This window comes from Eleutherodactylus coqui, chromosome 4 (genome assembly GCF_035609145.1).
Source record: "Eleutherodactylus coqui strain aEleCoq1 chromosome 4, aEleCoq1.hap1, whole genome shotgun sequence".
NCBI lineage: Eukaryota > Metazoa > Chordata > Amphibia > Anura > Eleutherodactylidae > Eleutherodactylus > Eleutherodactylus coqui.
Genome location: NC_089840.1, coordinates 9,283,674 through 9,299,267, shown reverse-complemented (window position 1 = coordinate 9,299,267; position 15,594 = coordinate 9,283,674). Strand labels below are relative to the sequence as shown.

General features: G+C 47.3%; 1 protein-coding gene across 1 annotated transcript in view; it reads left to right on the top strand.

The window, feature by feature from the left end:
- LOC136626437 (ribosome-binding protein 1-like) overlaps positions 1-15,332 on the top strand; it is a 68,455-nt gene extending 53,123 nt beyond the window's left edge. The window contains exon 2 of the mRNA XM_066601505.1: positions 14,344-15,332. Within this exon, the coding sequence (XP_066457602.1) occupies positions 14,344-15,332 (989 nt within the window). The remainder of the gene's footprint in view (positions 1-14,343) is intronic.
- The last annotated feature ends 262 nt before the right edge of the window (positions 15,333-15,594 follow it).

Below are 15,594 nucleotides of genomic sequence, written 5' to 3'. Positions count from 1 at the left end.
CCGATCGGAAGATGGTGTACCGTGATTCTGTGTACAAAACTTGATTCCACTCTGACACTCCAAGCCCCATTGCAGGCGCCGCTGTGCATTCACTGATGTGATGTTTTGTGCCGCCACACATCCATGGTAACCCTTCACATGCGGTTCCCTATGGATGGTTCTGGTACTAATGGATGTTCCAATGGCCAGTAAGACCTCCTGAATGAGGGCAGACGATGTGTGTGATGTCTTCACAGCTCCAACAAGGCTTCATCGCACACATTCTGTAAGTTTACGGGGTCTCCCCGATTGTGGCGGCACCGCATACACAGGATGTCTTCCATCTTCCAATAACATGGCCAACAGTGGACTCTAGAAGGTCCAGTACTGCGATGTCTGTACGGATTGGTTGGTGACAACCCCACACCAGACCCCATTGTCAGCTTTACACCTTGTGACATTCCCCCACCAGACCCCGTTGTCAGCTCTACACCTGGTCACATCACCCAACCATACCCCATTTTCAGGTCTACACCCGGTGACATCCCACCACCAGACCCTGTTGTCAGCTTTACACCTGGTGACATCCACCCACCAGACCCCATCATCAGCTCTACACCTGGTGACATCCCACCAGCAGCCCCTATTGTCAGCTCTACACCTGGTGACATCCCACCAGCAGACCCCATTGTCAGCTCTACACTTGGTGACAAACCCCCCACTAGAACCCCTGCCAGACCCCGTTGTCAGCTCTACACCTGGTGACATCTCACCAACAGACCCCGTTGTCAGCTCTACACCTTGTGACATCCTACCACCAGACCCCATTGTGAGCTCTACACCTGGTGACATCCCCCTGCCAGACCCTGTTGTCAGTTCTACACCTGGTGACATCCCACCAACAGACCCTGTTGTCAGCTCTACACCTGGAGACATCCCCCTGCCAGACCCCGTTATCAGCTCTACACCTGGTGACATCCCACCAGGAGACCCCATTGTCAGCTCTACACCTGGTGACACCCCACCAGCAGACCCTATTGTCAGCTCTACACCTAGTGACATCTCACCACTAGACCCATTTGTCAACTCTACACCTGGTGACATACTACCACCAGACCCCGTTGACAGAACTACACCTGGTGACATCCCCCTGTTAGCTCTACGCCTGGTGACATCCCACCAACAGACCCGGATTTCAGTTGTACACCTGGTGACATCCTACCACCAAACACCGTTGTTGGCTCTACACCTGGTGACATCCCTCCACCAGATCCCATTGTCAGCTCTACACCTGGGGACATCCTTCCACCAGACCCCGTTGTCAGCTCTACACCAGGTCACATACCACAACCATATCCCATTTTCAGCTCTACACCTGGTGACATCCCACCAGGAGACCGCATTGTCAGCTCTACACCTGGTGACATCCCACCAGCAGACCCTATTGTCAGCTCTACACCTAGTGATATCTCACCACCAGACCCTTTTGTTAACTCTACACCTGGTTACATCCCACCAACAGACCCCGATGTCAGTTGTACACCTGGTGACATCCTACCACCAGACCGCGTTGTTGGCTCTACACCTGGTGACATCCTACCATCAGACCCCGTTGTCGGCTCTACACCTGGTGACATCCTACCACCAGACCCCGTTGTCAGCTTTACACCTGGTGACATCCCCCCATCAGACCCCGTTGTCAGCTCTACACCTGGTGACATCCCACCACTAGACCCCGTTCTCAGCTCTACATCTGGTTACTTCCCCTCGCTAGACCCCGTTGTCAGCTCTACACCTGGTGACATCCCACCACCAGACCCCGTTGTCAGCTCTACACCTGGTGACATCCCTCTACCAGACCCCGTTATCAGCTCTAAACCTGGTGACATCCCACCACCAGACCCCGTTGCCAGCTCTACACCTGGTGACACCCCCCACCAGACCCCGTTGTCAGCTCTACACCTGGTGACATCCCCCACCAGACCCCGTTGTCAGCTCTACACCTGGTGACTTTCCCCCACCAGACCCCATTGTCAGCTCTATACCTGGTGACATCCCCCCTCCAGACCCCATTGTCTGCTCTACACCTGGTGACATCCCACCACCAGACCCTGTTGTCAGCTCTACACCTGGGGGAATCTGATGGTTTCTGTACTGGGATATGATGTGTCATCCTCTACTTTATACCTAATGCTCACACATCACCTGACGGCACAGGACTGCTGGGGGGGCCAATACTTTTATCAGCATAGTGTATTTCAGTAAGTGTGTTATGTGGGTGAAATCTCAGGATTGCAGATCTTGGAGGCGACAGCATCAATCTCATGTAATACAGAAATCATCTTCAGAAAACTGTAATTCCAAGACGTCTTCTGTTATCTTGTTAAAGGAAGATCTTATAAGGAGTCTCCCGCCTCTCACGTGTTCTGTGGATGTAGACGTTTCTTTACATTTCTGCTGCTCTCATCACACTTATGTAAGATACAGTAATGATAACGATGGGGCGCAGCGGATTTTCAGGGCTCAGTAATCTCCGTAATCCTATTGAAAAAACGTTACAATCAGCGTCTTCCCAGTGCGAGATAGCGGATAACAAGAACCGAATAGAATGCAAATGCAGTAATGGAGACTCTCCATTTAGCATCTCTACAAACTCAGTAGACATCTAATGTCCATAAACATCAGACAATCTACATAAACTGTCTTTACAGAGATCTGAGCTTTGTTTGTCTGATGCTGAGCTCTGAATGCCCCCTATAGGCATACTTACTGTTGACTTAAAGAGGTTGTCAAATTATAAACTAGAGATTGGCTATCCTTAGGACAGGACATCATTAGTAGATTGGTAGGGGTCTGCCACCCGGAACCTCTGCCACCCACTGGTGCAATCATGCTCTGAGCTGATTTCTTCAGGAAGTAAACAGCTCTATTCTCACTGCAGTGGTCAGACTTAGTAGTGCACTTAAAGTTCCCATTCCCTTCAATGACAACTTTGCCTGCAAGTCTGGCCATTGCAGTGAGAATGGGGCTGTATACCTTCTGCAAACATCAGCCGCATGCACAAGCTAACCAACCCACCTGATCATCAGAGATCCTGGGCTGCCGACTCTCACTGATCTACTAAGGATTGATCATCACTGGTTTACAACTGGACATCTCCATACTTCTCAACTTTTGAGTAATGAGGGATAACTTTTTAGAACAGGCCACACGCCTTTATGCTAAGCCACACCCTCTGTATCCCACTCATAGTAATAGTGACCGGATCTGGGATGGTCCTGCCAAATCTGAGATGGTTGAGCCACGTTCATAAGTAGTATAGTGCAGTAAAGTGCTACTTCATAAGGTTGAGCACTGTAAAAATATTATGATTTCCATGGCAAAAAGGCAGCTTTACAACCCCTGCTGTTCGGCGCGGGTTTTGAAGCAGCTTCGCCGCCTGTATTCCGCTGCGGCCATCACTCCCCACAGAGAGGAGAGAGTCTGCAGAGGAAACGGTGTTACAATTAACATGCCGCGGCTTTGAATCCCACTCAGCATGTCAGTTTCAGCGCGGCTTGGCCGCAGCGGACTGTCCGCAGCGTGTGGACATAAAGTTAACATTATTTATACTGCGAGGTGCGTGCTGCAGAAAGGAAGAAACAATGCCAGAATTGCTGCTTTTCGGTCATCCGGATGCCAAGAAACTCAATAAAAGTGATAAAAAGTCACAAGTAGCCTCAAATGACACCAATGGAACCACAACTGGTCCCACAGCCATCCACAGCGGCCAGCAATCATGTGGCATTGCTGCTGCAGTGGGTGTGGCTTGGACACATGCAGCCAGTTGGACAGTGCCGCCTTAGCCCAACGCCGGTGACACGCTCTGCTTTGTGTCCATATTACAGAAGTGCAGCCCAGGCTGATCGCGGGTCTCCTCACCTGAACATCATGGCAATGTACAATGCTTGGAGATGGAGGACCTACGTTTTGATAGAACTACAACTCCCAGCATGCCCTGATAGTTGCAGACCGATGGCACGCTCGGAGTTGTAGTAGGTTGAACTCCCCCACCAGTAGCATTAGTCAATGTTGATCGCTGCATGTAAAGGGTTCACAGACAGAGGACCTTCCCTCTGTGATGTCATCAGCCCTCCGCTATGTAATTGTGGAGGCCCAATGGGTTGCACAGGTTCAAGTTCCTTGGAGGGACATAAAAAATGTTAAAAATGGGGGAAGAAATAGTAACAAATAACCTTTTTTGCATTTTCCCTTTTTTGATTGAAAACACATCTGTAACAACACATACAATAAAGTAAACATCCTGCATAGCAAATGCTGTAAAAAAACTGCCAAAATGTGTTTTTTATTCATTTTGCCTACCAAAAAAACACAATAAGATACTTTCGGACGAGCGTCGTTTACACGCTGCTACAGCAACGTGTAAACCACGCTGCTAACATGCAGGAATTCTGCGTTAAACGATATGCTTCGTGCTCCATGGAGCAGCCCATTCATATGTCCATGCTGCGAGCAGAATGCTGCCGCGGATCCCATAGGAGCCTGTGGTCAGCACCATGGACAGCGCTGCAGCACGGAGCTGACAGGTGAGACGGCACTCGCTGTCCTATCTTTTTTACCATTCTGCACTGGTTGAAAACTCTGTGTGAGTGCTTCCATAGCAACCTAGCGTGTAAACCACGCTTGTCGGAATGCACCCTCAGGCTAGTTTCCCAAGGGCGATCGCGATTTTGCTGTGAGAAAATCGCGGCAAAATCACTACCTTGTTCCCATAAATTTTGAGCGTCAGCGATGCTCTTTTCTAAGGAATAATATTGCATCGCTGACGCCCGCTATAAAATCGGACAATTTTTTTATCGCAAAGTCAGTAGGACTTTCTAATGTTAAAATCACATTGATACAAACAAACGTGCGATGTGATAAAAAGAAGACTCCATAGGAAAACAAAGAAGATTAAAAAAAAACAGTCACACATCGCAGAAAGATAATCGACCAGCTGCAATTTTATGTTTTCTCAACATCGCATCAGTGAAAACATCGCTGGTGGGAAGGAAACCCTTGTAAGTCATTGCTTTCATAATCAGCTTTTTTACTATCACATCAGGTGAAAATCGTGCGATTTTGTCGCCCGTGTGAAAGCGCACTACCAGTGATCGAAAAAGCCGCATGTACCCCAAAATGGTACCAATAAAAATTACATCTCATCACACAAAAACAAGCTCCCACCGGGCTCCATAGATGGAAAAAACGTTTTTGGGACTTAGAATGGCGCAAAACAAAAACAGAAATAAAATCCAAAAAAAAGGTTTTTATTATGCAACAGTGAAAAAAAATGATATATAAAATGTTGCTATTGTTGTAATCGTACTGACCTGCAGAAAAAATGCATCATTTAGGGCTCAGTCAGACGAGCACCTATGTGCGCAAAAAACAGTGCTCCATGCATTAGCAAAATGCGCGTTACCATGGCTCCGTGCCCATTGCTTTTAATAGGGCCGGTACAACAGCCAACGGCCTCATTGAAAGCAATGGGAGGCAGGCAATCCCTGCAGTGATTTTCAGGAAATGGCTTGAAATATAAGCCCCTCCCTGAAAATCATCCTTAGTAGAGATGAGCGAGCACTCTCGGATAAGGCAGGTACTCGAGTGAGCATTGCTCTTCTCGAGTAACTGCATTCTCGTCCGAGCAGGCTCAGTGGGCGGCGGGGGGAAGAGTGAGAGAGATCTCCCCCCCCCCCCCCCGAGCCTGCTCGGACGAGAATGCAGTTACTCGAGGAGAGCAATGCTCACTCGAGTAACTGCCTTATCCGAGGCTGCTGTAAAAAAAAAAAAAAAAGGACACACTGGAGCCCCGACAGCGGCGGAGAGGTGAGTATATACATATATTTTTTTATTTTTTACTACAGCTAGGAATGATCTTCAGGGAAGGACTTATATTTAAAGCCTTACCACGAAAATCCCTGTGGGAGGCCTAAGCGTATTAGAGGACTGAACGAGCACCAAACAGTAAGCGGACGAGCCAACGATGATTTTTATGCCTCCATAAAATGAACGACGAACGAAAAGTGAAGGCTCCTCATTCGTCGTTCGGCCGTCGGCTCGCGTTCAGCCCGAACGATTATCAGTTCACTTTTGCTCATTTGAAAGACAATCGTTCCGTCTAAACGCACTTTTAAAGTGCAAATGATTCATTGACGAATGAACAAGCATTGTCTGTCGGCTGATCGCCTCATTCCGTCCGGTTGCCTACAGCAGCCAATCAGAGCTCAGCTTTTATTTCTAAATCCTGGTAAATTGAAAGCTGCGCTATGATTGGCTGCTATGGGCAAAAGGACCAAAGTCACTGCTAAACACTGAACTCCTGAAAAGGAGTACCGCCCTACACAGATTACACTGCGGAATAATGGGTTGTGCTTCTGATAAAACACCCTGCATTATTACCCTGTATCACTGCTCCCCCTAGTGGATGACATTAGAATTACCACAGAGTTCTTCCACTTTCTTCCATCCTCATACACTGTTCTATCTTATTTTTTACTCCCATTTGTAGCACATAACCCCGGCTTTATCCAGCGTCTGGATTTGGGTCACATCTTGACAATTAAGTGATATCCTAATAATGGTATCAGATATTGTGCGCTGGTATTGAAGGTCGCGTAATTACCAGGAGCGGACGGGATGGCGGTGTGTTCTATCGCACCATACAGCTGTTCTGCACCTTATTATGATCTGACCTTTAAAACGGGATCTCAATTAGCGAAATATAATAAGAAGAGGTTAATTTCACAAGCCGGCGGTGAGGGCTTACTCCTAGCGTGCCAGCGATGAGCACAGAGAAGGGGCAGCCGCAGTGCGGTACGGAGGGGGGGAGGATTTTGTTGCAGATTTCACTTTGAAACTGCGTTAATTTACATCAAAGCTGCGCCAAAAAGAGTCCCATTCATTTATAATCAGAATTGGTTTTAACCCTTAATTGGAACTGACGCATAACTTTTCAAAACTATCTAGGAATCCTTATAACAGGTCCCATACGAAAACCACCAAACATCAAGGGGAGGGGGGAGAAGGCGGGGAACGTTAAATAATGTAAAATATATGGCACCATAACGAATCACAATGATAAGCAATAAATATATTGACCAAAGAAGCGCGACCAAATATCTCATGAGTCAGGCCAAGGAGAAAGCACTATTCCATGTATAAGGGCTCGTTCACACGAGCGGATTTCTGCAGGGAAGGGGTTAACAGCAGGAGTCGCTGCCCTGATACACCCCCGCTGTTGCAGGCAGAGGACGGCTATCGGTGACAGCTGGCTCCCACTGCCGGATAGCTCAGGATCTCTCCTGATCTCGTGCTATCACCAGGATGTAAGTGTACGTCCTGTTACGTTAAGTACTCCGCAGCCAGGACGTACATTTACGTCCTGGGGCGGGAAGAGGTTAATATCTCAAATGTACTTTGAAATGAAAGCAGAGAAAAAAATAAACAAGTTAAAATGACTTAAAAAAAGGAGTAACTTTGTTTCCCCAAACTAAATCTAGATTTTTGACTCTTCCCGGTCGCCCCCTCTGGCTGATATAACATCTTTCCACCATCGAGTCATTCTTTCTATTATTGCATTCAGCTATTGTTCAGTAATTTCTTCCCAGCATTGTTGCAGAGGTTCCCACATATTTGCTGCACTTGTACGTTGCTTCGCTTTCACCCTTCTGCCCAGTTCATCCCAAACCAGCTCAATTGGGTTTAAGTCTGGAGACTGTGCAGGCCGTTCCGTTCTTTGAAGCCTACTGGCTTCTTCTGTTTTCTGAAGTAGTTCCGACATTCAGTAACCAAGAAGTATATTTTGGATCACTCTCTTGCTGAACTATGAACCCCTGCCCAACTAGGCGCACACCAGAGGGTATTGCATGACATATCAAAACCCACACGTGCAAATTCCCAACTGTGTATCCTGCAAAAACCCTAGACCTTCATGCTTCCTCTTACATATATGACAGTTGGTGTCACACACTTAGGAACCATCCTTTCACCTACTCGATGGCCTACAAAAACCCTGCATGACCAAAGATGTCACATTGTGATTCATCAGTCCAGAAGACCTTCTTCCACTCTTCAGTAGTCCACTGCCGCTGCAGTTTGGCCCAAGCAAGCCTTGTTTTATCTTGCAGTGTCAGCAGTGGCTTCTTACTGATTCTCTCTACCTGTCGGACCTGCAGAGAGAAGTTTTCTCTCCAGAGGTGAAACAAGAACTTATTTATTTCTTGCTGTATTAAGCTGTGCTTGACATTTTTGTGCTGTGAGGCACTGATTAAATAAACTGTTGACTCTCAAAAACTCATAGCAAATTAGATTTTGTAGCAAACTTTGGTCTGCCAGACTCTTCATGACAGTTTTCAGGTGCCTTTTGATGGTATTGGAAACGGTATTGGCTGCCACCTCGACTTTCTTGCAATTTCCCCCGCAGGACAGACCTACACTTTTATGGGTTAGAATTGTCTTTAGTTAATTGCCTTTTTCTTGCCATTATGATAGCAATGTCTTCTGTCCTGAAAAGCAAAACTGTCCCGATCCTGCCCCGGAGGGGGTAATACAGTCTGTTCAAACACTGGTTATATAGAATAGGAGGGTTTGGAAGTCATCTACAAAAGTTGACACACCGCTAGGAATAGTTTGTGTCCAATTTCAAACCATAAATTAAGTTTTCTGTGCTGCGAGCGGCCGTCCTTCATGTGTGCCCAGAAATAAGTCCTTTTGTTAAAATCCTAAATTCAGATTATTGTTGCATTTCAGGTTAAAATTTCATAATGTTTTAACGTTTTTAACTTATTTTTGAACCATTTCACGTTATTTGCTGGACTTGAACTGTAAGTGTTCTAAAACTTTTAACCAGTAGCGTACATGGGATTTTTAATTTGCCTATAGGAAATAATGTGTCAGTTTTGTATCAAATTGCAGAAAAATAGAACCTGCTGTGAATTTTCTGTCTTGCAGAGAGGATAATTGTAGATGTAAATAGACCCATTGAAAATAATGAGCTCTATTTCCATGCACGGCAAACTCGCCAATGTAAGTACGTCTTTAGTTATAGGACTATTAGGGCTTATTTACACGGTCGTAGGCGTTTTACGTGCGCCCGCTTGTGTTGTAAAAACACCTGAACGGCAAAGGGCCCGGTGCATATACGCCGAGGCTGCAATGCCATGGGGCCTGGGGAGACATTCCCCCTTCTCTCCCCGTCGTCAGCTCACCTCCTCTCTTCTCCCCTCCGGCCGTTTGCGATGGGAGGGGCGGGACAGGGGTGGAGCTAATCTCCCTCCCTTGTCCGCAGCCAGCAAACAGCGGCAAGGGGTGGAGAGGAGAAGAGAAGGGAGTTTAGCAGTCACGCTGCTAAACTCCCTCCCACCTCCCTTCTCTGGCAGCTAGCATAGGCTCCCATAGGAATCTATGCAGCTGCTGCCGTCGGCGTGAAAGCATCTAGTCGGGTTCTTCACGCTGCGGAAATACGCCCCTGTGCAGTGATGCATTGTAAGCCAATGCATCAGAGGGGCAGCGTATATCAGCCGGATTTTCCCGCCCGGCCGATATACGCCCGTGTGAATAAGCCCTTAGAGTGTGCTCACACGACAGATATTTTGATGCAGATGTAACACAGAATCTGCATGGAATTCATGTCAAATCCGCTACATTCGTTTTAATGGAAATCCATGACAAATTTGAAACCTGTGTGCCAAAAAAATATAATGTAATGTCATTTCTTGGCGTCAATTCTGCGTGGAATCAATGGAAACTTTGTATCGCCCTGCATGGTATGAGCGCTGATTGCCGGCTGCACCTGCGGTTGCACATTCTGGCGCTTGTATGAAAGCGCCCCAATGATAATAGTAACAATGGGCAGTGAACCGTGGCCTCTTGGTTGGATAATTCTCCAAGATACAATGTGTGCGAAGTACTTAGAAACAACATGGCAAACATCAACAATGTGTCAAAAACTCCAAAAAAATGGTTGTACATTTTTGACTGTCAGTTTCTCCCTCGGAGCCGCTCCTCCGGAACAAACCCGCTGAGCAGATTCAGAAGCTGCCTGCTTATTAAATGTAGCGATGTGGTGTGAGTAACACCTCCTTTATCTCGTCGCATCCTCTGTCCTAATTTCATCGCTTATATTTAAATCAGGATTGGATTGACCTTGCGTTAACCGCGCCGCTCCCCTCGCCGTCTAGCAGCGGTCGCTGAATACATCACTGAGTGCATCTATTTTCAGAACCTTAAAAAAGACACTTTGCGCATGAATTACCCCTTCACACAGTCTATTATATCTCCTTGATAGCTCCGCTTGTCACCCGCGCCGCCGCCGCACACAGGCGGAAAAAAAGACGTAGAAATATTAGAAATGTGTTATTTTCCTTAATGAAGTCAAAGTGGAAAATAAAATAATGCAAAATATCCCCCAGAAACACCGGCAAAAACAAAAGGACAGAAGAGAGAAGCAGAAAATGTCAGAATATTCAAATCAGGCTTTTAGTGTAAACAGCGAGATTTTTAAAAATTCCGTTTGTATCTTCATAAAATCAGTTAACCCTTTCCAATCCACTGTCTAACGTCTGAAGACATTCTGATTGAAGGCTGTGCAGCTCTGATGTCGGAAGATGTCCGGCAGGGTATTCTTACTGTATATTACTGGCCGCTCTGTTGTCAGGGGGCCTCTCCAGAATGTTCCATACCGCAGTACTGGCTCTAGCCAGCAGATGGAACCATAGTATAATGGCAGTAAGAGAAAGCCCCCTAGGAAACCCAAATCCAAAATTGGATTGCAAAGGGTTAAAGTATTTTGCCCCTCTAGCCGTACGATGGGGCGCCTTCATGTAGACCAGAGTCTCAGCTATAGACCGGCAACAGCGCAAGGATGGATTTACAGGCAAGTGTTTTAGTATACACAAGTCTCAAACTATGACCCCGATCTTAGTCCCTTTTCTAAAAGTGGGCAGGGCTGAGAAAAGAGGGTGTGGCCTCACCCTGCACATCCGCTCTATGTATGCGGAGTTCATTATAGCTGGAACCTGTTGATTATTGCTCAGGGATCCAATTACTTTTGGTAGGATAGGGTCTAACAATGTTGTGGCTTTTGGAATGTGGAGATGAAAACACAAAAAAGGCTCCATGTTCTTAACCCCTTATGGACCAGGCTGTTTTGTACCATAAGGGCTTATTCACAGGAGTGTATATCAGCCAGCGTTTTCACGGCCGCCCGATATACGCTACCATCTGGTGCATTGGATTCTAATGCACCTGATCACACAGGCGTATTCCTGCGACATGAAAGTGACCACCCGGGTGCTTTTACACCGGGCAGGAAGGATAGTCCTGGAACTATCTGCCTGGCCTGACTCCTATGGGAGCCTATGACAGCGGCCGGAGAAGAGAGGTGGGAGGGAGTTTAGCAGCGTTACTGCTAAAATCCATCCCCCTTCTCTTCTCCTCTCCGCCCCTTGCTGGCTGCCGACAAGGGGCGGGAGCTTAGCTCCTCCCTATCTTCTTCCTCCCATTGCAAACAGCCGGAGGGGAGAGGAGGTGAGTCGGCAAGGGGGAGGGAAGGAGGAAGTCAACTTTGCAAAGCTAAGCTGTTTTCCCTCAGCCAACAACATATACGCCGAGCCTGTGCATCAGAAGGTAGTGTATATCAGCCGGTCGTGAAAACGCCGGGCAATATACGCTCGTGTGCATAAACCCCAAGGACCAGACACTTTAGGGATTTTACCCATGTGGGGGTTTTACTGCCCTATTTTTTTTTCCTTCAGCTACCAAAGTTATTTTTGCTGCATTTGTTTTTCTCGTGACATATAGGGCGATTTAAAAAAAAAAAAACTTTTTCACTGACTTTTTTTTCAGTTTTATTTAGTTTTATTGGGGGTAAAAGGCTAAAAAAAAATTCTTAACATTTATAGTTGTAAATTTATGCTAAAATAAAGTATGGCGCCGGGTTCCTCGTTTTGTTTCAGATGTTTTGATATATAATATGGATGGTTTTGGATTACAGGATGCATACGGCGATGGTTTTGGTTGGCGTCAGCTTTGGGTTATTCTCTTTCTTATGTAAATATTTTTATTTTATTCTGTACTTTTGCTTTACTTATTTATGTAATTATTTTTTTTAACCATCTGTGTCCCCCATGATCTTATATAAGACCTCTGAGGGTCATTCTTTTGTTTTTACACTTTTCTACTGTAGCTGGGGCATCCATTGGAGCAGCACCCATAAGAGCCCCAGTTACAGGGGAAAACATCCCCCACGGTGACAGTAGTCACTGGCAGAGCTGATCAGGGTCTGCTAAGACCCTGCGGCTATGTTCTAACAGGGGGCTACTAGCGGGTCGCATAGTGGAAGAATCATTGCCCTGGCTCTCAGTGATGTTGATGCCATCCCCGTGTCATCTTCAAGCAGAGAAGCCGATGTCCCAGAGTGGGACCACCACATGTGCAGAGGGTCTTGATGAACCCGCCCATGACAGGTCATAACGGACTGTACAAAGTTGCGGGACTGACTTCACAAGGTCACCAGCCAATAAAAAGGTTTCCATACGGAGACGTTCTGCAGAAGAAAAGTTTTGTTTGCTTGCTTTATGAAGAACTGCTGGCTGACATTTCCGGTACGGAGCGAGGAGCATTGCTCGATGAGATGCAAAGTAAATAATATGCAGCGGTCCGGTCATTGAGGTTTAATTCCTTTCTGAGATTAAAAAACGCAACAATGAGACAAACCGTCTGATGTAACTTAAAGGTCTCATTTGTAAACATGAATCGACCTTTTCTTCTTCTGTGCATCTCATTTAGAATAACTTTCAGAGATATTACTCCCCGTCTGCGATACTCGTTCTGTAATTTCATATTAATATCCACTTCATTCTCCGTCTAGTAGTGTCTGCTTTTTTAAAAACTTTTTTCTATAAACAGCGCCACATGTGGCAGTGGCTGCATCTGGTATTGCAAATCACTTAGGGAGGGCAAATACTTACCTGTCCCATGCGGTGTCAGAACTTTGACTTCCGCTCGTCTATTTATCATGGGCGTCGCTGTCGGAGGGCTCGTTGTTTTCTGCGGGGCGAGTTGTATTTTTCATTGGTACTATTTAATGTGCTGAAAAACTTTAAAAAAAATCTAAGTTGAGTGAAATGGAACAAATGGAAGAGTCTTGTTTTTATAGCAAAGTGCTGTCAAAAATGACCTAACTTTATTCTGTGGGTCCGTACGATTACAATGATACCAAATTTACATGTTTTCTGCCGCCATCATTTCTTTCCCCGCCCATATACCGTAGCTGTGGGGGCTGTTTTTTTGCGGTACATCCTGCAGTTTCTATTGGTATTTTGGAGATCGCATGCCTTTTTGATCGCTCTTTATAAAACTTTTTCCAGAAATTGTGTAGGATAAATAGTGCGTTTTCATGATAGATTGGCCTTTATGGACGCAGTGATTCCAAATATGTTTTCGAGTTTTTTATTTGTTTTTTTTATTATAAATATTGGATAAAGGTTTTTTTTTAACGTATATTAACTTTTATTTCTTCTAATAACTAACAAAGGCTTTTTTTTTACTCATTGTTACATTTTTTTTTTTTAAGTTCCCATGACGGACTTCAACTTACTATTGTCTGATCGCTCATACAGTATAATGCAGTACCATAGTATTGCATTATACTGCATTTTAACAGGCATTCTATCAAGACATGCCACAGGCAAGACCCCAAGCTGTCATGACAACTGAATGGCACCTCACGATCTCATTGCCATTCGGAACCCTCCAAACACCAACTGTGGCATTTAAATTGCCAGCAGCATTGAAAGGGTTAACGGCTGCAATCATTGTTCCCGGGCGGCCGGCTCCATCACATCAACGAAAATCTTTTTGCTTTTAAAGAGAATGAAATCAGAAGAAAAAGCAACAATAATCGTCTTCCTTCTTCCTTGGCGTCCTACACACCCAATATTACGCTTGCGAATTTGCGTTTTTACGACGAGGCGCGGCATTTTTCAGGCAAAAACGCCTCCGATCACTTCTGGGAAGTTGTGATCCTCCAGTGCGGCTTTCAGCTACATCAAAGAATCGGCAAGTGTCTCCTATTGTTTTCAACGGTAATCCTTGCATCGCACTCGCCTGCTCCTGGTGTTTTACAATCCTATTGAAAGCAATGGACGATGCGTACCGAGGAACGTGAAAACAGAACACATCGTTCATGTATATGACTCCATTCAGAAGAATGGGCTTCAGATCTCACAATGCAGAAATCTCGCACGATTTTCTCAGCTGCGTGATGCCGGCTATGGGGCCCCTTTATTGTTCAAAAAGTCATTGACTCGTGAGGATTTGCAGGACAATTCAGTGTGAACGCGGTGAGCGAGGGAACGGCCAGCGGGGGAACGGAGAGCGAGGGAACGGAGAGCGAGGGAACGGCCAGCGGGGGAACGGAGAGCGAGGGAACGGAGAGCGAGGGAACGGCGAGCGAGGGAACGGAGAGCGAGGGAACGGAGAGCAAGGGAACGGAGAGTGAGGGAACGGCCAGCGAGGGAACGGCCAGCGAGGGAATGGCCAGCGAGGGAACGGAGAGCGAGGGAACGGCCAGCGAGGGAACGGCCAGCGAGGGAACGGAGAGCGAGGGAACGGAGAGTGAGGGAACGGCGAGCAAGGGATTGGAGAGCGAGGGGACGGCGAGCGAGGGAACGGAGAGCGAGGGAACGGCGAGCGAGGGAACGGAGAGCGAGGGAACGGCCAGTGAGGGAACAGAGAGTGAGGGAACGGCCAGCGAGGGAATGGAGAGCGAGGGAACGGAGAGCGAGGGAACGGCCAGCGAGGGAACGGAGAGCGAGGGAACGGCCAGCGAGGGAACGGAGAGCGAGGGAACGGAGAGCGAGGGAACGGCGAGCGAGGGAACGGCCAGTGAGGGAACGGCCAGCGAGGGATTGGAGAGCGAGGGAATGGAGAGCGAGGGAACGGACAGCGAGGGAACGGAGAGCGAGGGAACGGAGAGCGAGGGAACGGCCAGTGAGGGAACGGCCAGCGAGGGATTGGAGAGTGAGGGAACGGAGAGCGAGGGAACGGCCAGTGAGGGAACGGAGAGCGAGGGAACAGAGAGCGAGGGAACAGAGAGCGAGGGAACGGAGAGCGAGGGAACGGCCAGCGAGGGAACGGAGAGCAAGGGAACGGCCAGCGAGGGAACGGAGAGCGAGGGAACGGCGAGCGAGGGAACGGCGAGCGAGGGAACGGAGAGCGAGGGAACGGAGAGCGAGGGAACGGCCAATGAGGGAACGGCCAGCGAGGGAACGGCCAGTGAGGGAGCGGCCAGCGAGGGAACGGCGAGCTAGAATCTGTTTGCAGGCATAAAAATAAGCATTTACTCATTCACATGTTGCGGCGTGGGAACAGCAACGGTTTAGTTGTTCATTTACTGGTACATTGAATGTGAACGACTGAATGAGAACGCAATTGCCAACGATTTACCTGCAGAACGATCTCTGACATCGCCCGCGTGTTCGAACAATTTATTGCTCCGTGTAAAAGGTGCCTCAGGCCCGCGTCACATGGGTGTGAGCACATTTACACAGGCATTTGCGCCGCCCATTGTGC